Source organism: Sporobolomyces koalae, assembly GCF_050403365.1.
Source record: "Sporobolomyces koalae JCM15063 DNA, S_koalae_JCM15063T_v1_ctg2, whole genome shotgun sequence".
NCBI classification, from domain to species: domain Eukaryota; kingdom Fungi; phylum Basidiomycota; class Microbotryomycetes; order Sporidiobolales; family Sporidiobolaceae; genus Sporobolomyces; species Sporobolomyces koalae.
In genome coordinates, this window is record NW_027481769.1 from 367,075 (window position 1) to 388,356 (window position 21,282).

Here is a 21,282-nt window from a genome sequence, read left to right on the forward strand (position 1 = left end):
AGAAAGATGGGGGGGGGGGGGTTTCCTGAGGACACCCTAACGAAACGAGAGAATCACGTTTTCCATAATCCATTCGCTTGTTGCAGCAGAGCGCTGTTCGTCCTCGAAGGTGTGTTTTACTTTGTCGATTGTACCATAGGATCCGTCCCTTTCGGTTCTTCCATCACCACTTGACCTGTCGTAGATTGATTTGGAACTGTAGTGGTGGTGGGTACTGGTTCTGTCGTTGGACCGGTGGTGGTGGTGGTAGGGAATCGTTTGTCGTCATCCGAGAACCCACATGCGAGACAAGATTCCAACCATTTCGGAGTGGTCGAACAACATCCTTCTCCAGAAGATTTGTCTGATCCACGAGTGCGAGCGAAAAAGCGACCAAGAAACAAAGGAGAGAGAGAGCAAGTCAGCTCGAGAATTCCTCCAGGGCGGAGAGGAAGGGTGAGGATATCGTGTATGTGTGCTTACTGTAGGGCATGAATGAGGAACACTTTTTCAGGTGAGGCTCGAGTTAGGACAGTAGCCAAGAGACGATGGATCATGAGGATGGATCATGAGCTCACAAGAGAGATCAACAGTTCTTGACACATGGTCGTATAGCAGGCCGGGGGCGTTGTGTGTGTTCAGGGATATGGAGACCAGGTAGAGTTGGAGAGGAAGCCAACGCAAGGGTGAGGAGGGCTCTTGACACCGCCTCCAAATTGGCGAGCCTGGTTCCGCGCGCTGCATCATTTAAGGGGGGCGGTGCTAGATCATGCCTTTCTTCTCTCGTTATGTCTGTCGACAACGCATGTCTGACTTGCGCAAGAAGCATTCGGTCCACGCAAGATCGGACCCTCCGTTCTCAAGAGATAGAAGTTTACTGCATTGATTGTGCCCATAGAAATTACAAAAGAAAAGAAAGAACGAGGAATAGTCGCGCGCATTCAAGAAAATGAAGCTGGAATGATGACTTGAAAAGCAGGGAATGTACCGGGATTAGAGCGAGAGAAATTGATTGAGTGATGAAGAAGAAAAGGATAGATGCAACGAAACTCTTGCGAGAAAAAATCTGCTGGATGTCGTTCGAGTGGGATATGGAGTGCAGACGCCTCTGTCCGCACTGCTCGATCCAGAGGCATTGCAAGAGCGAAATTCGAACTCGGAAATGAAAAGATGCAGGCTTCCGCATCTTTAGTCCTTCTTCGACATGTCACCGACGGGGAGGACAATGTACGACGTGTCGGGAGTGATCAAGTTGGCAGCGGCAACGTCTGTTGATCGAAACGAGCGAGGTCAGCAAGCGAATCGGCAGACGGCTTTCGAAAAAGATAGCTTACACCACGCGTTGAACGCCGTGATGATACCGAACGCTCCTCCGGCAGTCTTCAAGCCAGCAGCGTGTCCGACTCCGACATCGGCAAGCGCGAGCAGGAGGAAGGTGACTGCGATTGGACAGAGGTCAGCTTTGTAGATGAAAGCGAATGCCTGGGAGTACAGAGGAAAAGCTCACTCGTCAAGAAGAAGAAGACACCGGTGAGGGCGATCGACGATCGGAGCGAGGCGAGGAGCATGATGAAGGTGAAGATGAACCATCCGAACAGGAAGAACGACACTCCGTGTCCAAACATGACCTCCGACTCGTACGCAGCGGCGATACGAGACCACGGCGAAACGATGAAGGCGTATGCGAGCCAGAATGCACCGTAGGAAGCTATTTGGCACGTACCGGGAAAGCGGTCAGTGCGTTGTTCAAGCCTCGCCACGCAATCCCGGCGGAACTTCGACTTACAGAATGCGGTGGCACCGAAAGTGTTACTGTCAAGGTCCGGAGGGTCACACGTCAGTGGCGATTGATGAAACGTTGGACCCGACCATCACCTACCCGACAGCAAACTCCCACATTCCGGCGAGCAATTGAGCCAGTCCACCTGTCCGTTCAACGAGCGTGAGCCGCCAGATCAGGACAAAGGAACAGTTCGAGGAAAAGCAGCTTACCGTAGAACAGCGCAGGACCAACGACAATGTTGGGGACTGTCACGCCTCGGGTGGACACTATTACGAGCAAAAATCCACGACGTCAATTCCCTTGTCGTACTCATGTAAATAGGCTCTGACGCGAACTGACTGTTGATCAGAGAACTGCACGCCGATCAAAAAAGAATTCAAGTCAGTTTTGCGGTTTACGACTTGTCAACAAAATCCACGCACAGCATGAAGGTCGTCAAGGCGAAACCTATGAACAGCCAAAGAGAGTAGAGGTCAGCAATTGCAGAATCATGTGCATGGCAACCGAGAAGACAAAAGTTATGGCGAAAGTGGGGCAAGATGAGACGGCGATGAGTCGAGAAATTTGTTTGGCTCTCACGAGCGACGTACCGCATAGTCCGAGAGGGGCCGGGTTGGCGAAGCGTCGGTGGTACACCGGGAACGCAGGTTGCGACTGTCACCAGGAAAGGGGAAGGAGCGAGGGTCAGGCCCAATTGGGAACGAGGCGATCGCGCGCCCCCAAAAACAAACGAGGTGCGAGCGAGCGAGACGTACGCGGTCGAGAGGGTGGCCTCCAGGCGTGATGTTGCGTAGGTTCAACGGCGCACCGCCTTCGTGAGAAGCGTAGTGGCTGTTGCCGTTCGTCGCGACCGACCCGTTCGAGCCATGGTGGTGGTTTGCGGCGTTCTTCTCGACATCGACGGCCGTGTGCTGGGCATCGAATCCGGACATGGTAGGCAGTAGAGACGGAAAGTGTGTTGGGTAAAAGTCTGAGTTAGGCGAGCTGTGCTTGCTTGCTTGGATCGAACGAGAGGAGTTGGGCGAGAGTCGAAAGTCGAAAGTCGAACGCGCGTTGAGCGACTATTTTTCGGTCTGGCGGGGGCGGGGGGCCAATGGGCCAAAATAGGGGGGAAAGCGGAGAATGTGGGGACGCTGTCAGGCGTTCCTTCCCGATCGACACTTGAGAGATTCCAAATTCCGCGCCTTCCCAATCTGCCCTCGTTGCAGTCGCAATTGCTCGACATCGGACGTCAACAACAGATCACGCGAATGCGACCGATGGCGAGCTTCCCGCCTAGCTATGGCACAACAAGAGCACGACTGCTTCTTTCACCAGGCTCTGTAGTTGCTGAGCTGTTAGCGCACCAGAATGAGCTGTTGTAATTGGGCTTCACAGGTTGTAGTAACTGTACTCCCGCGTCGCTATGAAAAACCCTAAGCCGAGGATCGCAAATACTTGGGCCGGTCCGTGGTTTCGAGCAAAGAGCAGCCTAACTTTCGGGCGCGAACGGACTTGGGCGCGATCGGCTTCATTCTAGACCGCGCCTGACGCGGCCGCAACTGGCCCACGTTGTCCGGTTCGGAGACGCACATTGCTAAGCATCTCGCCTCCGAGAAAACCGCGGCCTTTCTCGAATTCGTGTGTGCGCGGGACGCGACCTGATCCGAAGGCTTCACCCGCGCGACAGTTCTGAACGGACCGCGAAACCCCTGTGCCAGCTCTCTTATATGACCAGGTGAAAGGAGTCAAGCGACGTCTCGCAAATAGTTTGCATCATCAGTATAGCGTTGTGACAAGCTTCGCTACGCTTGGTACGCGGCCTTCGGGCTGCTTTCGCTCGACGTTACGGGGCGATCCCCCACATCTGCTAGGGAAGTCTTGCGCTCGCCGAGTCTGAAAGGGTACCCAAATTCTGACTGCGTCAGCCCAGCGATCACTTTCTGACGCCCGCTCGCGCGGAAGCGAGCTTGGCGCTGTTTCGGAGCTCGGGCATGGCGCTGAATGGCACTGCTCTCTTCATCTCGGCACGGGCTCGGCGTGCAGCCAGACAGGCAGCAGCTGAGCATTGCAACGCATGTCTTGTCCATCTACTTGGCTACGGGTGCAGCCGAGGTACCAGCTCGGATCAGGTCGAGGAAAGAAGCCTTGGAAAGGTTCGTAACTGTCGCGCAAAACGAGACGGATGTCAGCTCTTGTACACAGAGTGAGTGACAATCTTATACGTACGAGCTTCGCCTTTGCCCCGACCACCGAGCACGTTTGGTCGTCGGTTGAGCGTGCCTCCGCTCGCGATCGCATCCGCGTTCAGCTTGACTGCTGCCTTCTTCCTCGCCTCCTGCTCTTCGAGTTCCTTGTCCTTGCCCGTGACTCCCTGCGCTGCTCCAATCGCGTTGAACAATCGCACGACACCTCGTTGCGCGAGTTTCCTCAACCGCTTCTCCCGCTCAGCTCCCGTCTCTCCATCGTCCAGGCTGCCTCCTCGTCGTGCCGCTTCGAAATCGCGCGCAGATTTCGACTCCCACTGACTGAACGGCAGGGGCGGTCGTGCGCCCCATCCTCCAATCACATCACGAACGTGACCCCTCGAGAGATGTTGGGCCTTGGTCTCGCGAATCACTCCACGCGCGCGACGCTCGAGACGCAACGTAGCAGCGGAAGGAGGTGCTCGTAGCGGCACAGGGTTGGCAGAAGTCGAAGGCAGCGAGAGCAAGTGTTGCAGAGAGTTCGAGAAAGCATCAGCGGTGGTAGGCCGCAAGGTCGTGTGTTTCAGCTCTATCGAGATCAATCTTGATCAGCGTACGTAAACAACCAGGTTTGCGATAGGCACCAACTCACTCTTGGCGGGTCTCTCCTGGCCCTCCTCGAGCATATCCCGGATTGCATCCTCATCGTCCTCGTCTCCTTCCTCGAGCTCCTCGTCATCACTTCCAGCGGAGAAATCGTCCTCCTCTTCATCGTCGTCTGCCTCGCTTTCGTCCTCCGAAGAGGGGATGTTGATCGGTTGTTGAGATGGAATCTTTCCTTTGCTCGTTGGCGCTTCTTCTGCTGTGGGCGCGACCGCTGGCGATCTCGCGCGCTTCTTGAGAATAGATTTGGGCTGGCTGGACATTTTGAAGAGGCGCTCGCGATAGCAGACGACGTTGACTGCGCTGAGAGGAAAAAGTCACTGCCGGCATTGCAAGGTCTCATCTTTTCAATTTCTCGCGTCTCACTAGTCATGAAACGTCGAGTCCCACTCTCCCAAGCTCGAGGCTCAGACAGTCGTTTAAATACGGATTACAGGAATGATCCATGAGAACTACTTTTGTCTCTGCAATAATGACAAACTCGGGCACGCAACAGCCCTTTCATTGCTTCTTGCCAACCGGAGTCATGGAGCGCGTGACTGGCGTCCTCGAGCCGCTCCTCGGCGTGCCGGAGTTGCTCTTGACGAGACCAGCTTCGAGCGCGAGTGAGTAAAAGATCGACGACTTGTTCGCCAGCAACGCGGCGGGAGTGTCGTATTCAGCGACAACTCCCTTGTCCATGACGAGGATGCGCGTAGAGTCCATAATCGTGTTGATTCGATGAGCAATTGTAAAGCTGTTTGGAAATTTTCTGTTCAGTATCGAACGAAAGGGACAGGTCCTTGGTGAGAGTCGACTCACGTCGTTGCCGCCGCAAACTCGGATCGGATGATAGCTTGGATCTCCCTGTCCGACTCGACATCAACCTTTGCAGTCGGGAGACAAAGTGTCAGCACGCGAGATTATGGTTGCACGGGCAAAGGGCGTTGAAAAGACGTACAGCTGCAGTCGCCTCGTCAAGAACGAGGATTTTGCTGCGCCGCAACAACGCTCGCTGTGTAGCGGTCGATATTGTCAGCATTAGTCGAGACACATGCGGAGGAAGCATACTCACGCCGAGACACATGAGCTGACGTTGACCGCTGGACAGGTTCGAGCCACCTTCGTCAATCTTGGCATCGAGCTTGCCATCCATGCTCTCGACATGCTCCTTGAGGCGGCACTGTTCGAGTGCGGTCCACAGCTGAGCGTCTGATGCCGCTCCAGTCGGGTCCAAGTTTGCTGTGATCGGTAGCGCGGTGAAAAGTTAGCATACTTTCGAGATCTCAAGCACTCGATGACTCACCTCGAAGAGAACCCTCGAAACACTGCGAGTCCTGAGGGATGATCGAGAGTCGCGATCGCAAGTCGTGCAAGCCAATTTGCGAGATGTCGACGCCGTCAATCGTAATGCGACCCTCCGACAACTCGAGGATGCGGTAGAGCGCCAAACTCAGTGTGGATTTTCCGGCGCCCGTTCTGCACATGTGATGCGTCAGACATTACTGCATCCTTCAAAGACTCGAGCTGGGTAAGCGGCTTACCTGCCAACAACGCCGACCTTCTCTCCACCCTTGATCTCAAAGTTGACGTCTTTCAGGACAAGGTCGAGTCCTTCGCGATACCGAGCAGCGACATGCTCAAACTTGATGCTGCCGGTTTGTGGCCACTCTGCCGGAGGTTGCTTTCCGGGAATTTCGAGCGGCGCTTCGGGCTTGAGGTGGATATACTCTTGCACTCGTTCGACGGAAACGATGCTGGGGAAAGACAAGTCAGCGTCTGACTGGTGAAGCGGATGCGTCGAGAAGCAACTTACTTGGTCTCGACTTCGGTCGCAGAGCGCACGATCCAATTGAGGGTCTGCGTCGTCGACAACGCATATGAGAGCATGAGACCGACAACGCCGGCGTTGACCGAGTTGGTCCGGACGAGCGTCGTGACTGCGAGAACAGCGGTGGAAAAGATGATGATCGAACCGAGGAACTCGAGGCGGACGGCGAGCCAGCGATTGCCTGTCGTACAAATGGTCAACGACGTACTCGTCGTCTGCGAGACCAGCCCACTCACAGTTGATCGATGGGAAGAACGCTTCCTGATTGCGGTCGAGACGAGCTTCGTTCTCGGCAATGAAGCGTTGGCTCTGGCGGTAGGCTCGAATTGTCGACACGCCCCCAAGCGTCTCTTGGAACGAGGCAAAGATGGGACTTTTCGTCGTCGCGTCGAGTCGTTTCAGCTCGCGGCTTGTCGCAAGGTAGTAAGTCTGGATTCGTTTGTAAACGACAAGCACGGGGACAAGGACGAGGAGGAACGCCGGTGCAGATGTGGAGATCACCGCGATCATACCTGGCGAGAGCTCACGAGTCAGTTACAGATCCAGGATCGGGAAAATCCAGAGACATACCGAATACGCCCGCAAACGTCCTGAAGAACCCGCCCATTACTCGAGGTAGAATAACATCGATGGTATCAATGTCGCGCGAGAAGCGGTTCAGAATAGTGCCAAGAGGGGTTGTTTCGAAGAACAGCATAGGTGATCGGAGCACGGAGTTGAACCTACTCGCTCAAATTAATCGCTGTCAGCGCGATCAAGACGGAGAAAGCGCAGAAATAAACTGACATCCGGTCGTGCATGTGCTTGGCCGCACGGATGACGCAAAGAGAATACAGCAAGACTCCGTTGACAAACATTGCGATCGATGCCGACGTGCCAATCAGCGCGTAAATGCCGAGGTAGAACCACAGGTTGCCATTCTCGCCCGTAGACGCGTTGTGCTGAGCCCACTGCTTGAGCCACACATCCTTGGCGATGTTGAGACCTTGCTGAGCGAGGATCGTGAACATGTAGAAGAAAACCTGCAGTTCCCAGATGGTTCAGAAGGGCTATTACGCGCAAGACAGGAGGGGTTGTTCATGCTCACTCCGACGTAGCCATTTGCCTCGACGTATTCTTTGTAGATGCTCCACTTGACGCTACCTTGCTCGCGCTTCTCTTTCGGCCTCGTACTTCTCTTGAGATTCTTGAGCGTTTCGAGTTTCTGTTCTTGTACCGGGATGAGCTGGGCCGGACGCATCAAAGCCGAACTCTGCTGCATTTTGAGCTTGATCGCAAGGTCTTCGGCCTCGAGCTTCGACTCGTCCTTCTCATTATCGGCAAGGGTCTCTTCGCCCGATCCTGAACCGTTGGTGTCTTCGGCAGCCGTGTCGGAACCGTCGTCGTCCTCATCTTCGCTCTTCTTTCCAAACTCGATGAGCAAGCGCGAGAGTTCCGTATCTCCCTGAATAGCCGAAGCATATGTTCCTGCAAAGTATGCCGCTCAGTCGGTGGTGTTTGTCTGTCTGATGCGTAGGAAGTGGCTCACCTCGCTCGAGAATCACTCCGCGACGAAGGAACAAGAGTTCGTCGGCCTGCTCGCAGAACGGGATTTGGTTCGTACAGAGGATACGAGCGCGATCCTTGAGCAGTCCAGTCGGACCAATGACCCGGTCGAAGAGATGGCGTCCAACCTATGAATCGACTCACAAGTGTCAGTCTCCCGCGTGAAACTTCTTGTCAGAAAAACGCTTACATGGGCATCGACTGCGGATAGCGGATCGTCAAGCAAGTAGATGTCTGCTCGAGCATAGACAGCTCGAGCGAGCGCGATACGAGCCTTTTGACCTCCCGAGACTGAAACTCCCTTTTCTCCGATCTCGGTCTGTGCACGAGAAGAGAGTCAGTCGAGCCCCTTCACTCATCGAGGAATGTCGTGCGTTCGTACCTCGTCGCCTTGCGGAAGGATCTTGAGATCCTCCTTGAGGGCGCAAGCCTCGAGACAGAGTTCGTAGAATTCGGGGTCGAAGCGATGGCCAAAGACGATGTTGGCTTTCACCGTGCCGCCCATGATCCAAGGTTGTTGAGCAGTGTAGGCTACAGTACCGCGCAGGGTGACTTGTCCGTCGAGCTTGTTCATCTCTCCGAGGACTGCTGCGAGGAGACTGCTCTTTCCAGCGCCGACTCGACCTACGACGGCAACGAGCTCTCCCTTCTTGACACTAAGGGAGATGTCTTGCAGAGTGTTGTCGTGCGCGACCGCATCCGGAGTCGAAGGCAATGAATGCCACGTGAAATCGCCTTGGTGAACCGAGATGAGCTCATCTCCAAGCTTGAGATCGCGGGTGGGAGTCGCAATCGAAACAGCGTCGGCTTGAAGCTCCTTGGCGACTAGGAAGTCGGTGAGGCGGCCGATTGAGACATAAGCTTCTACGAGCGATGAAAATACCATCGGGAGGACCTAGCGGGAAAGTCACATGAGTCCCAGCTCGCAGTGGAACGATAGACTTTTCCACGAGCTTACAGCGAGAGGGAAACTCAGGAGCGAGAACAGGGTGATGGCGGGGAAGACGATGTCGCTCGTAAGAGGCTTGCCAGACACGGTCGAGAACATGGCGAACGATGAGAACGCGACGGCGAAGGGCGTGAACGACCATAAGAAGTTCGAGGTCGAGTTCAAGTAACCTGAAGAAAGCTGAAATTAGCTGGCGCGCAAGTACGGCGTCCGAGATGGCGATCAGACTCACCCATCTTCTTGAGCATGACGAGTTCTTTGTTGTTTCGGACATCAAAGAGGCGCTGGGCGAACGAGTTTTCCCAGGCGTACCTAGGAGCACAATCTTGATCAGCTTGGCTCAGGTCATCACTTATTGAGAGTTACGGGACGTACAGCTTGATAGACCTGACATTGTTCAGGATTTCAGACATGATCGAGGTCCTCTGATCCTTGTTCTTCATCTGCTTCCTCTGCAATTTGGTTTGATACCTCGCGATCGCTGCCGTGAGTGGCATAGAGCCGATCATGACCGCAACACCAACGAACATGGTCCAGCCGAGAAGGTTGTACAGCGAGATGAACGCGAGTGTGATCTGGAACAGACCCGACCAGGCAATTTGTCCGTATCTGCCCGAACCAGAAAAATACTCGAAGTCAATACCACGTTGATGTTAGGGTTACAGAGACTTGTACGTACGTGCAAAGATCTTGGAGGCGGGTCGCATCGGTCGATTGCAGGTTGACAATGTCTCCAGTCAGACGGCCGCCTCGCTCACTGGGCGAAAGTACAAGAGCTGAAGGAAACGGTCAAACATGAGTGTCAATTGCTTCAATTTGAAGGTGTCAAGCGGGAATTTTTACCTTTCTTGTAGATGAGCGACACGAGTCCAGCTCGCACCCTCATGCCCGTTTCGAATACTCGTGCAAAGTAGCAGTGCAACAAGAGCTGTAAGGGCCCAAAATCAGTCGAATTACTGATAGCAGATTCTTGACTATCGGAACTTACTGTTTGCGTGACGGCACAGACGAACATGGCGACCGCGAGGAGATAACCCCGCGAAGCGGGTTCCGCCTCAGGAGTGTTGTACGTCGAGACGAAGAGCAAAAGTCTGCGAAGAAGTTGGGGCTGGACGAATGCTAGAGAATCTTGCAGAAGCTGTTCGGGGAAGATTCGGGTCAGCGTGAGAGAGTAGAATGGACAGGGACAAGGGGAAAAGTGTACCTTGAAGACTGCGGCGAGGAAGAATGGCCCGCCGTACGAGCTGGCGAGGGCTCCTGTGAGACTCGGTCTCGGTGCGTCCTTCTCAGTCTTGCCGTCGGCAGGAAGTACGCTGTATGTGGGTTCCTGGTCGTGCGAGGCGGGTTTGATGTCGGATTTGCGAGCGAGCTTGTCTCGTCGAGCTTGCCAGGCTTGCTCGAGGCGAGATCCTAGGGCGTTCGCGGTGTCGTCGGGCTGCAATGAGCAAGAATATCAGCCCAGTGAATCTAGACCGAAGGTTACGAGAGATTCTGGCGTACGGGCAAGCTCCACAGATCTTCCTCAGTAAGGAACTTGCGGTAGCCCTCGTGCATGAGCGGAGTCATCCAAGAGAACGTGAGCCGCGAAAAGATATTGGCGCGCAATCGTGGGCACTCGGGTTGTTCCCACTCGTTGGCATCAGACGTATTGCCCTCTTCGAGCCTGATCTTGCCGTTTGCAGATTCGACAAATGGCACGAAATCGCGCCATGACATTCCTTGCCATCCCTGTGGTCCGAGGAGCTCGACCGCGAAGAAGGCGCCGAGCAAGGAGAGTCGGACGACGAGGATGATGAAGGTGGCAAGGGCGACGCCGCGAAGGTCGTGAGGGGCAGTCGGAGCCATGAGATAGCTCCGAAGCGTAATTGTCTTGACAGAGAGCGCGAGAGCGGACCAGAACAGGAGCGGGGTCGAAGAGTGGATGAGAAGCGGGTGAGAAGCAGTGAGGAGGAAGTGCGCAAATACCTATAGAAGCAATCTCGAGTTAGCTCTATTGCTCGTCATTGGGGCGCGAAGTCAGTAAATTAGACTCACGTAAGACGCCAATCCGAACAATGCATAGGGGAACCGAGCATCCTTGAAGATCGAGACACCGCCCTTTCCTGCTCGGTGCGCCTCGATGGCAAAGGTGATCACTTGTGCCACCTGGAGGAGAACGAGCGCTGCGAGGACCACCTGACGAATTCCGATCGATGGACGTCAGTTTCGGCTTCGACAGGGGAGGCACGATTATCGTTTCCGCACCAGCTTGAACCCATATGCCGCTTTGCCCTGCCTACTGAGAGGCTCGTGACGACCATGCTTGTATTTCCTCCATAGTCGAGGGAATGCGTGACCGCCGGCGAGGAGCAATACGAGATGAGGTACTGCGTCGAGAGTCGTCTGTTCGAAGCACGGCGTGAAGTCCCAGACAATCGGGTTCACGACGCGATCGCAACCGGGCGCATACCACGCCGGCGGCAGCATCTCGATGCGGGGCAGAGGCGAGAGCAAGAACGGGACAGCAAGCCGCGTGAGAGCGCGGCGGAGATTCGATTTCGGCGTTGCTGATCAAGCAAATTCCTGCGCGAGAGCCCCTTCCTCGACGCGCAAGCTTGTACTTTGCTCGTGCTCAGCAAAGATGCAACTATCATAGGAATGCTGACGCGAGGTGACTTTTTGCGAAGATGTCGTAATGGGTTCTTACGTTTGTTTTGTTTAGAGTATATATACCATATTTCAAGCTGTATTGTCATCGGGTCGTTGGTGAAGTGGTTATCATGCGAGCCTTCCAAGCTCGCGGGACGGGTTCGATTCCCGTACGACTCATCTTCTTCTTTTGCCTGTTTGAGGTGTTTTTGTTTTTGCGATAGGCTCGCGACAGTCCATGGCAGTGGACTCTGCACTGTTGCATCGCACACAGTGGAAGCTCCGAGCTGGCTCGAGATTAAAGCAAATTATGACCTTTTGAAGACTCCTGCACGTACCGTGCTGTCGAGCAGCAAATCGATTGAATATTCTGCATATCCTGAAAAGAGCCTGCCAAGTCGAAGCACTCGCCAAGTGTGCCTGTGTCTGGCTTGATTTCTCTGTTCAAAAATACACAAGCTCTCCTTTTAAATTGTCAAAGCGGAATCTCGAAGTTGTAACACGCGCACGCAGAGGCGCGCCGCAATGCTTGCATGTCAGAGACCGTCTGTGACGAGCTCATCGTCTCCTGTCTCGATCTCCCCGTTCTCTATCACGTCCACTGCCTCTCGGACTTCTGTCTCGTTCGTCTCTCCTTCGACCCTCGTCTCTCCTCCGATCATCGTCTCTCCGCTTGTCTCGACCCTCATCTCTCGGTCTTCGATCATCATCACGTCTGTCGTATCCACGACGTTCGTTCCCTCGATGTCCACCCGTTCCACGTCGGTCTCGATTCCGATCATCCACCTCGTTCATGTCGAACACGAATCCGTTTGCGCCGTGATCTCGAGACCGGGAATCGTAACGCCTAGAGTCTCGATTGTCGTCGTCGTAGTCACCACGATCTCTGCGACCTCCCGAGTTGTCTCGATCTCTCGGTTTGTGCTTGTTTGGAGGCGGTCGTCCTCCAGTCTTGTTGAACACGTACGAGTTGTGAAGTTTCGACACAGACTGTTTTTTGCAAATTTGAAAGGAGTGTCAACTTCCGAGAGAGAGAGACGGATGAAAATAACGAGAATGGGATTGTACTTGGGAGAAATCGACATGGATACGACGATCGTCGACCAAGACGTTGTCCATCTTGACATACGCCTTCTCGGCACTATCACGTTCTTCAAACTCGATGAACGCGTACTGCAAACTGTCTCCCGTTTTCTGATCTTTGATGATCTCGCAACTGAGAATCTTGCCGAACCTGCTAAAGATCAACTCGAGGTCTTCCGAAGTCGTGATCTGGTTCAACTTGCACACGAACAGGACGTTCTCGGGAGGGGCAACGTCGGCAAAGGGCAAGTCTCCGACCATCTCGAGCGTGAGCGCTTGCGCTTTCGCATCGTGTTCGCGTCGACGTTGTTCGGCGATTTCTGGATCTTCGTCTTCCGCGAGGTCCTCGTCCTCTCCGACTCGGAGTGAGGCGAGTTGGGCCGCCGTCGGGGTCGGCGATTCAGGGGGCACGAGCAGTCCAGGTGGATCCGGGAACGGGTCGTCTATTGTTTAGGTTCCGGTTAGCAGACTGGCACAAATGGGAAGGAGGAGACGTCCAAAAAGTAAACTCGCCTAGAACGATGACATGCCGAATCCGAATATCACGCAAGGGCTTGCCATCCTGATCCAAGAAGCTCTCTCCAACCTTGGTCAAAGTGTCAAGCCCTTCGATCACTTTGCCAAACGGTGCGTGTTTGCCATCGAGGAAATCCAAGTCGTCGGCGAGGGTGAAGAAGAACTGACTGCCGCACGCTCCACCGCCTTCTCCTCCGTCTTTTGGTGGTGGCGAGAGGGCCATCGAGAGAGTTCCAACATGAGTGTGCTTGAGTCGAGCGAGGGCAGTCTCGTTGCGCGGCGGGATAAAGAACGGATCGTGCTGGTACTGCGCGCTCGAGGACGGCAACGAGTTCCAAATCGACCTGCCGCCGGTACCTGTATCGGTGGGATCACCGGTCTGCGCGATGAACTGCGGGATAATGTGGTGGAACGAGTTAAAGTTGTAGTAGTACGTCTTGCAGAGCTTGAGAAAGTTGAGCGACAAGGTCGGACACAGCGTCGTCTCCAAGTCGACCTGACGCAGGGAGAGGGATCAGCGCTGGAAGGGTCCTAATTCGGTCGCGGTTTTGACTCACGATAATGTCACCGAGCGAAGTCTCGAACAGGACAGACTGCAGCGACGCGAGCGAGAGAAGTCAATGAGATCAGCGAATTTGGGATTGTGGGGAGGTGAGAGGTCGGCGACCATTGGAGAATTGGCTAACCATGTCGGATCGATTGCTGGTGTCCTCGACCTCGAGCTAAGGGGAAACTCAAGCGCCTGGAGCGAGTGCGAGGGGCAAGAGCCGCGAGAGATCATCGCTGCCTCGAATTCCCTCTCGCTGCGCCATCTCTCGTATAGCGACACCTGGCGAGTGCATACGCCCCTCCAATCCCACATAACGTGAGTTGGTCGAGCCTCTTTAGATCAAGCTGTCATCGCGACTGACTCTGATTCTACTCCACACTTGATCTCATTCCTCGAATATCGCACCTACACCGCCTCTGACCGACCTGAATCGACTCGTGTACACATCCCTGTACCATGCACTCTTTCGATTGCGTCCCTTTCGATTCACCTGCGAATACTGGGGGGCCGTCTCGCCGGAACCTTCTTCTCGAGCAGATCAACCTTGGACTAGACTAGCAGCTCGGAGCCGAGGACGTCAAGATGGGTATTCACGAAAAGATTGCCGATATCGAGCTGGAAATGCAGCGGACGCAAAAGTATGCCAAATCACCCGGAGCACACTCGTTCTGAAGCCTTACTGACAGGTCTGTACGTACGCACCCTGCAGGAACAAGGCCACAGGTACGCATATTTGCTCCAGCTAGGTGCTGGCCTCGATCCCTCCCTGACCTGCTTCATTTCTCGTGAATCCGTACAGAGTACCATCTCGGATTGCTCAAAGCCAAGGCAAGTCTCGCCCCTCGCTTGTCCCCGTTTCTCACGAAACGACATCGACTGATGCGACATTGCGGATTACTTAGCTCGCACGGTATCGTGCCGAGTTGCTCGAAGGTTCCGTCACGAAATCGTCCAAGGGCGAAGGGTTCGATGTCGCAAAGGCAGGATACGGACGTGCCGTTCTGATCGGGTTCCCCAGTGTCGGTAAAAGTACACTCTTGAGCAAAATCACCAACACTGAATCGGCCGCGGCTGGTACGTTGTCGGATTACATTTCCTTTACTTCCGTAACGCTGCTCTATGCTGAGTACGAACATCGTTGAATTGATACAGCTTATGCGTTCACAACGCTTGTGGCTGTACCTGGTGGTAAGTTCTCTCGCATGATCGTAGACTTTTTTGAGGCAAACATGTTGACAATGTTGCTGTCGCCACGTTGATCAGTGCTCGACCTCGACGGCGCCAAGGTGCAACGTGAGTTTCGCACGTTGGAAACACAATCGCCTCGACGTGTCCGCTCATCGCTCCTCCCTTCCTACAGTGCTCGATTTGCCTGGTATCATCGAGGGTGCCTCGAGCGGTAAGGGACGAGGAAGACAAGTCGTGGCCGTGGCAAAGGTACGAGCTGCTGGTCCAACTCGAGCGAAATTCGCACAATCTGTTTTCGAGATCTGACACATGAGCGCATATCCCACCCACACTATAGACCGCAGATCTCGTAGTTGTAAGTGCCCTTCTACACGCCTGATTCCCGAGAGTCAATACTAAAATTCGCATGTGTTCCCACCTTGCAGATGATGCTCGACGTGACAAAGTAAGCGTTTCGTAGCCGCTTCTCTGTTCCGTTCTCGACTCACATACGCTGACTCTCTCTTTCTCTCATCTTCCGTCAGAGGTGATGAGCAAAGGTCGCAACTCGAGCACGAATTGGAAGAGATCGGGATTCGACTGAACCGAACAAAACCTGATATCGTGTTCAAACCGAAAACGGCTGGAGGTATCACGATCAACAACACGGTGCCCTTGACTCGGATCGACGAACGAACGATCCGCGGTATCTTGCAGAGTTACAAGGTGAGGGATATCCCTCGACCTACGGGGCTCTTCTTTACTAGCTGACATATTCGCTGTTCTTCACACAGATGCACAACGCAGACGTGATGATCCGTGAAGATGCAAGTCACTTGACATCTTGCAGTGATACTATCTCGAGCTGACCTCCTAGCATCTCGTAACAGATCAACACGGACGACTTTGTCGATGTGATTCTCGGCAACAGGAAATACGTTCCCTGCCTGTGAGTATTCACCCGAATCTTTTCAAAACAAGCTTGTCCAGGAATGGACAACTCAAAATCTTTTTGTGGCGGAGTAGCTACGTGTACAACAAGATCGATTCGATCTCACTCGAAGAGGTGGATCGGTTAGCGCGTCAACCTCACACCTGCGTCATCTCGTGTGAACTCGATTTGAACCTCGACGTGCTCAAGAAACGAATTTGGGAAAAGATGGGGTTCAACCGGATCTACACCAAGAAACGAGGAGAGAAACCCGATCTCGGAGATCCTCTCGTCATCAAGACGGATGCTACTATCGAGGCGGTCGTAAGGATCACTCTTTCCGCTCCTCAACCTGCGATTACCTTGCGTTAGTGTTTTTGACTGACTTTTTGTTATCTACTTGGGATATGCGGCTGGACAGTGCAACTCGATTCACAAATCTCTTGCGGAGAAATTCAAATACGCTGTAAGTAGGAGACTGCCTGTGTAAAGAAGAAGACAAAAAAACTGCCGGTAGACTCGAGATGCTGACAATTCGACGAACCGCGAAATGTTTCTCCAGGTCATTTGGGGCAAATCGTCAAAGTTCAGTCCTCAACCTCAAAAAGTCGGATTGACTCATCGATGTGCACAGGACGACGTAGTTTCAATTGTTACCAAGGTGTAGAAGTTGTACTCCCCGAATGCAAGAATGCGGTTTGCGCCGCGAATGTCAAAGGTCATAAGCAGTAGTTTTATCCGGTCCTGTTGCTAGCCTTGTGGACCGGTGCAAGTCGAAGCGCATGTCGAAGCATGGCTGCTGCATTCGTAGTAGACAGAGGCTGTCCGAAGCTAGCGATTCATGGCGAGAACCGCAGAGTGAGCTTCCCAAAGTGGCGTCGACGAACATTCGAGCCGTTCCAACCTTTTTGTCAGGACATGCATACTCGGTCCAAACAGAAGCCACTGATACGAACACCAGTGGCTATTCAGGTTATCCGCGAGCGGCCACTAGGCGCGGGATCTTTAGACGATCTTATTGTTCTTATTGTTCTCTCGCAATTCAAAAGCTGTGGGGCTGACGAGGGGGTATCGCACGAATTTTCCTGTGTACGATTCCCCGCGGACATTCTATTGACCCATCAGCACCTCGCTTGGGTTGTGAAGGACATTTTAGGAAGCGACAAGGGCGATCGAGCTGTCACCAGCGCGAACTCCGAAACAAAGTTTCTTAGCGAACAGTTTCCCAGGAACTACCTGAGGTTGCAGCAGACAATTTTGACTTAGCGAGAGACAGCGAACAGACCAAAGAAGCCATGATCATGAGCTTGCGGCGACTTAGGCGCGGATGTCCCGATGAATTGCAGCTTCAAGGCCGGTCTGACGGGCCGAGGTGTTCACCCTTGGGAGTAGCTCTTACGTCAAGGAGAGTCTGTCGGTGATTGAGGAAGACGGAAGAGTAAGCGACTTGCGGAAATCGTCGTGCTTGCCCGTCGGCGGCCGAGCGATCCGAAAGACTCGACAACTTCTATCGTTTGGCCCCTTCAGTTCATTGGCGACAATGCCTGCAACAACCCAGTCAGTAATGACTCGCATGAACGGCCTGCACCAATCCGAGATACCTGTCAGCCAAGAACCAACAACCTCTTCCGCTCCAACCGTGAACGAGAATATCCCAACTCTTGCCTTGCCATCTTCTCCTTCGAGGATCGGAGTGCACAGCTCGCCGCTTTCAGAGATAGTCTTGCCTTCCTCCCAGCCTTGGACCACGGTCCGGCCTGATTCCGCGAGCTCTTCGTCGCGAAAGCTCGCCTCGCTCTCGACTATGCAGTTTCCTGATGCTCTCAGTGAGCGTTCCTACTCTTCGATGCTTAAGAGCTTGGGCACACTGCTCACACTGATGCGGTGCATCGTGGTCGAGTAGTGTCAGAGATTGGAGAGAGATGGAGGAACGAAGACGACGAAACGAAGAGGAGGTATCGCTTGAGGGACCAAGAGGACAGGGCAGAGGGAGACCGAGTACGAGGAGCCGAGGATTCATTGACGATCCATGCGACGCAGGGAACGTCAGGATCGGGTGACCGGGCACGTGCGGATGCAACGGCACTGGAAGAAAACGTTGGCGCCGGTCGGTGACGAAGCCTTCCGTGTCGAGTCAGGGAACGGGTCATACGGCGATTGGAGTAGGTTGTTGCCCGCCTTCGGTCGTTGATGATTCCTCCGGGTGTTTCCCGTGCGGGCCTGTTACTGAGCTCAGCCTCTCCACGGAGTTGGAAGTCTTTCACGATTCAAGCCCTCCAGGTCGTTCCTCCCCTTCCAGAGCAGGCGGGACTGTTCCAAGCTGCATTGAAGTACCTGATCGAGACGGATCAAAGCATCTCAAGAACCTAGTCCACCCTGAAGCCCAACGGCTAATCAGCAATTCCCGACCTGCTCTCGCATCCGAGCTGTCGAACTATGTACAATCATCATCGCGTGGGCGTGCCAGTACCGTTGTAGAACGTCAAGAGAGCTGTGCTCTATTTAGACGAGGGTCTTGACCGATGAAGCAATGCGAAAGTTGTTGCAGCTCGACAAGCTGACTGTACATGGGCTCGCAGGGTGGAATGATTTGCGCTAGTCTTCGGATCTGAGCGTTTGGCGATTGCTAGGATCCCCTCGAGCAAGGGCATTGCGTTCAGTAGGGGTTTTCAGGCGGATGCATGTGGAGAGACTTACAGATAACAATTTGCTCGCATGCTTATGATCGTAAGGTTATAAGATGATCTCGAATAATCAATTGTGAGTGATTTAATCCAGGAGCTGTCTCATCCGACCAAACACACTCTACCGCTATACGCGTCTTGCATACGGAGCAAACGCTCATACCTGATCAACGCAACCATAGAACGCGTCTTGGAGCTGCTACGAGAACAGTCGCGACTTCAACTCGCTTCACCGCCTCGTGACCCATATGGCCTCTCCAGCTTATGAGACACCCTCGTGGCCGAGCCTGAGTCCATGGAAGCCGGCTGTAGCGCCCTCGCACGAGTCGAGTGACGTCCAAGAAACGAGATCGGTGAGCACGAGTTCCCCCCCACTCGGCTGACTCTCGGCACCTCGCTTGACTGACGCCAGCGCGCGGTCAGGTGAGCCTCGAATGGAAAGTTCACAATCTACAAAACCTGTTCGATAGCACCAAAGGCGATATCAAGAGCAAGTGCGTCAAGGCGAGTCGCATCTGTTCTCCCTGTACTCATCATATTGTGGGCAAACGAACGCGACTGACAGTGAGAGTCGGTCGCATGCACAGTCCCCACTGTTCGATAATTCTAGGTGGCAGATCTTCCTGTATCCAAACTCGGGCGTGGACCAGTATGTCTCGCTGTACCTCTCGGCGGAACCGACCGCTTCTGAGAAAGAGCGTGGCGTGAACGAGTCTGCGATGTACGACCCTCCCAAGCTTGGCAAAGACAAGGACAAGGACAAGGACAAGGACAAAGACAAGGACAAAGTGCAATGGCGGCGAGACGGCAAATTCAAGTTTACGTTCGAAGCTCGAGACCTCAACAGGCGTCTCTCGTTCAAGCAGATGGAGGCGGACAACCACTCGTTCTCGTCCAAAGAGCGCAACTGGGGGTACCAATCCTTCTGGAAGCGTTCTGATGCGTACTACAACAACCCGTCGACGCGAAATCTCGACGGCTTTATCATCATCTGCACGATCACGGCATCTCCAACTGTGCCAGCGGCTTCCGCGCCCGCGCATCTGTCAATACCAAAGACGCTTGTCGACTCGTTCGCGTCGCTCTTCGACGATCCCGAGTACTGCGATATCGTGTTCCGCATCCGACCCGAGGTAGACGAGCGAAGGGGAAAGCGCCGAGAGAAACGCCTCTACGCTGCAAAGAAGATTCTCGCTGGTAGGAGCGAGTACTTTGCCGACAGTGCGTACTTGACTGATCTTGCGGTAGCTCCCAACGGTACTTGACAAAGTCGTTCCCGTGACAGTGTTCAGCTCGGGGTTCAACGAATCGACCGCGCGCATCTCGAATTCGCCTGCGCCACACTCGAGCGGGTTTGACGCACTGAACGATCGCGACAGCGAGCTCGAATCTGCCTCTGAAAGCGACGGGGACGATGTTGGGATCGACGAAGACGACGAATCTCTGGTTGATGAGGAGGAAGGCGAGGAGTTGGAAAATCAGCAAGAGCTGGAACCTCCTCTACAGCCGACCCCACGGTCGAGACAACCTCCCACCTGCGCGACAACATCCGCAGATCTTTCGATCTCGGCGTCTCAAACCCATATTCAAGCTGTCGCAGCTGCTCCTTCGACTCCTCGCTCACGAACATCGTCTGCCACACTCTCAGACGATGACCAAATCGCCGTCCCATCCGCAAGCGTCCCATCCGCAAGCGCGCCAAATGAACCTTCCTCAGTGACAGGCGACCAGTCCGAACTGTCAGCTGGCGAAGTAAGCGAGGTCGATGAAGCTTGGCGCGCAAGTACTCCTCCCCTTTCACCGAGCAAATTCCGAAGCGCACCGTCTTCTCCGGCTCGCGGCGGGTTCCCCTTGACGATGTCGCAGCTGCCGGCGAAGCCCGTGAAAAAGGACGAGAATCGCAAGCTGAAGAAGAATGGACCTTCGAGAGCGAGATCCGAAGTTATTGTTGCCGACGCCTCGCAAGTTCCTGCTCCATCTTCGCCAGATCTCACGGGACCAGCTAATCGGACCGATTACGACAGATACTCGACGTTTCGAGCACTGCTATATTACCTCTACACGAATCAGGTGTCGTAAGTTCACTATGCTCGATACTGGACCACGAACGACGAGCTCACGTGCGGAAATCTCCACGAAGCTTTGCGCCTCTCGCATCAAGCTTCTATGCGGCAAAAGACCGCGCTGCTGCCGCGAATGTCCCTTTCCCCTACGCGACTCGCAAAGCGTTCATTCTCGCGCACGCACCGCACTATGTCTCGAGAAGTGGGGTCGGACCCGCTTCGAGCAAAGCACTGTACCGTGTCGCAGATAAGATGGGTCTTGTCGACCTGAAGCAACTCGCGTTTGATCACATCGTCTCGAGCTTGACGCCCCAGAACGTGAGCTTGACATCCCTTGTTTTCAGTGAACCTCGCTCATCAGATTCTCGCTCGATCAGGTGGTCTACGAAGCGTTCGGATCATTCTCGATGAAATTCGAAGAGGTCAAACAAGTTCAAGTCGCGTTTCTCCTGCAACATTGGGTACGCCGCCATCTACCCTTGACCGCATGTATCACGTGAAGGCCTGACTGACAGCTTCTTTGCACGCGTTTCGCTCTGACGATAGAACGAGGTCAAGACTTCGGGATCAATGGCGACCGTGTTGGGATATCTGCGCAATGGTCGGTTCCCTGGGTTCGAGGAAGTATGGCTCTCGCTCCTAGAGCACCTCGAGTATCGCCCTCCCGTAAATGTGGTAGTACGAGAATCAGAGTGAATTCCTATCGCGTCTTGACGTTGGTAGCTATGGCAGTGCAGCTTGCAGGGCAAAGGACAGGGCTTAGAGC

The 21,282-nt window shown here is 54.1% G+C and overlaps 6 protein-coding genes across 6 annotated transcripts; 2 read left to right on the plus strand and 4 right to left on the minus strand.

Moving 5' to 3' along the window:
• Positions 1-1,167: 1,167 nt before the first annotated feature.
• JCM15063_005619 (acetate uptake transporter family protein) lies at positions 1,168-2,694 on the minus strand (the record flags this gene model as incomplete). The annotated part of the gene is made up of 10 exons (XM_076675840.1): positions 1,168-1,247; positions 1,314-1,418; positions 1,487-1,687; positions 1,766-1,791; positions 1,859-1,904; positions 1,972-2,028; positions 2,102-2,115; positions 2,185-2,209; positions 2,353-2,416; positions 2,518-2,694. 10 exons carry the CDS (start codon positions 2,692-2,694, stop codon positions 1,168-1,170), a joined length of 795 nt encoding a protein of 264 aa, XP_076536979.1.
• A 1,137-nt stretch (positions 2,695-3,831) lies between these two features.
• RRP15 (rRNA-processing protein RRP15) lies at positions 3,832-4,853 on the minus strand (the record flags this gene model as incomplete). Its single annotated transcript, XM_076675841.1, has 3 exons — positions 3,832-3,905; positions 3,971-4,516; positions 4,580-4,853. The coding sequence occupies 3 exons, from the start codon at positions 4,851-4,853 to the stop codon at positions 3,832-3,834; spliced, it is 894 nt and encodes a 297-aa protein (XP_076536980.1).
• A 238-nt stretch (positions 4,854-5,091) lies between these two features.
• JCM15063_005621 (uncharacterized protein) lies at positions 5,092-11,360 on the minus strand (the record flags this gene model as incomplete). Its single annotated transcript, XM_076675842.1, has 24 exons — positions 5,092-5,326; positions 5,392-5,456; positions 5,531-5,584; positions 5,645-5,811; positions 5,876-6,048; positions 6,114-6,326; positions 6,386-6,581; positions 6,637-6,912; positions 6,971-7,122; positions 7,187-7,422; positions 7,488-7,867; positions 7,929-8,073; positions 8,136-8,264; positions 8,328-8,840; positions 8,904-9,064; positions 9,127-9,206; positions 9,270-9,503; positions 9,574-9,670; positions 9,738-9,822; positions 9,883-10,032; positions 10,099-10,329; positions 10,395-10,859; positions 10,929-11,069; positions 11,139-11,360. The coding sequence occupies 24 exons, from the start codon at positions 11,358-11,360 to the stop codon at positions 5,092-5,094; spliced, it is 4,800 nt and encodes a 1,599-aa protein (XP_076536981.1).
• Positions 11,361-12,080: 720 nt separating this feature from the next.
• Positions 12,081-13,810, minus strand: JCM15063_005622 (PPIL4 family peptidylprolyl isomerase; the record flags this gene model as incomplete). The annotated part of the gene is made up of 5 exons (XM_076675843.1): positions 12,081-12,512; positions 12,591-13,048; positions 13,119-13,617; positions 13,679-13,714; positions 13,808-13,810. 5 exons carry the CDS (start codon positions 13,808-13,810, stop codon positions 12,081-12,083), a joined length of 1,428 nt encoding a protein of 475 aa, XP_076536982.1.
• A 443-nt stretch (positions 13,811-14,253) lies between these two features.
• RBG2 (Rbg2p) lies at positions 14,254-16,436 on the plus strand (the record flags this gene model as incomplete). The annotated part of the gene is made up of 15 exons (XM_076675844.1): positions 14,254-14,309; positions 14,381-14,394; positions 14,471-14,499; positions 14,574-14,745; positions 14,824-14,859; positions 14,935-14,964; positions 15,032-15,108; positions 15,197-15,214; positions 15,285-15,304; positions 15,384-15,564; positions 15,633-15,665; positions 15,729-15,787; positions 15,865-16,093; positions 16,191-16,235; positions 16,332-16,436. The coding sequence occupies 15 exons, from the start codon at positions 14,254-14,256 to the stop codon at positions 16,434-16,436; spliced, it is 1,104 nt and encodes a 367-aa protein (XP_076536983.1).
• A 2,265-nt stretch (positions 16,437-18,701) lies between these two features.
• Positions 18,702-21,212, plus strand: JCM15063_005624 (uncharacterized protein; the record flags this gene model as incomplete). The annotated part of the gene is made up of 7 exons (XM_076675845.1): positions 18,702-18,806; positions 18,877-18,957; positions 19,041-19,674; positions 19,739-20,528; positions 20,594-20,834; positions 20,894-20,977; positions 21,063-21,212. 7 exons carry the CDS (start codon positions 18,702-18,704, stop codon positions 21,210-21,212), a joined length of 2,085 nt encoding a protein of 694 aa, XP_076536984.1.
• Between the last annotated feature and the right edge of the window lie 70 nt (positions 21,213-21,282).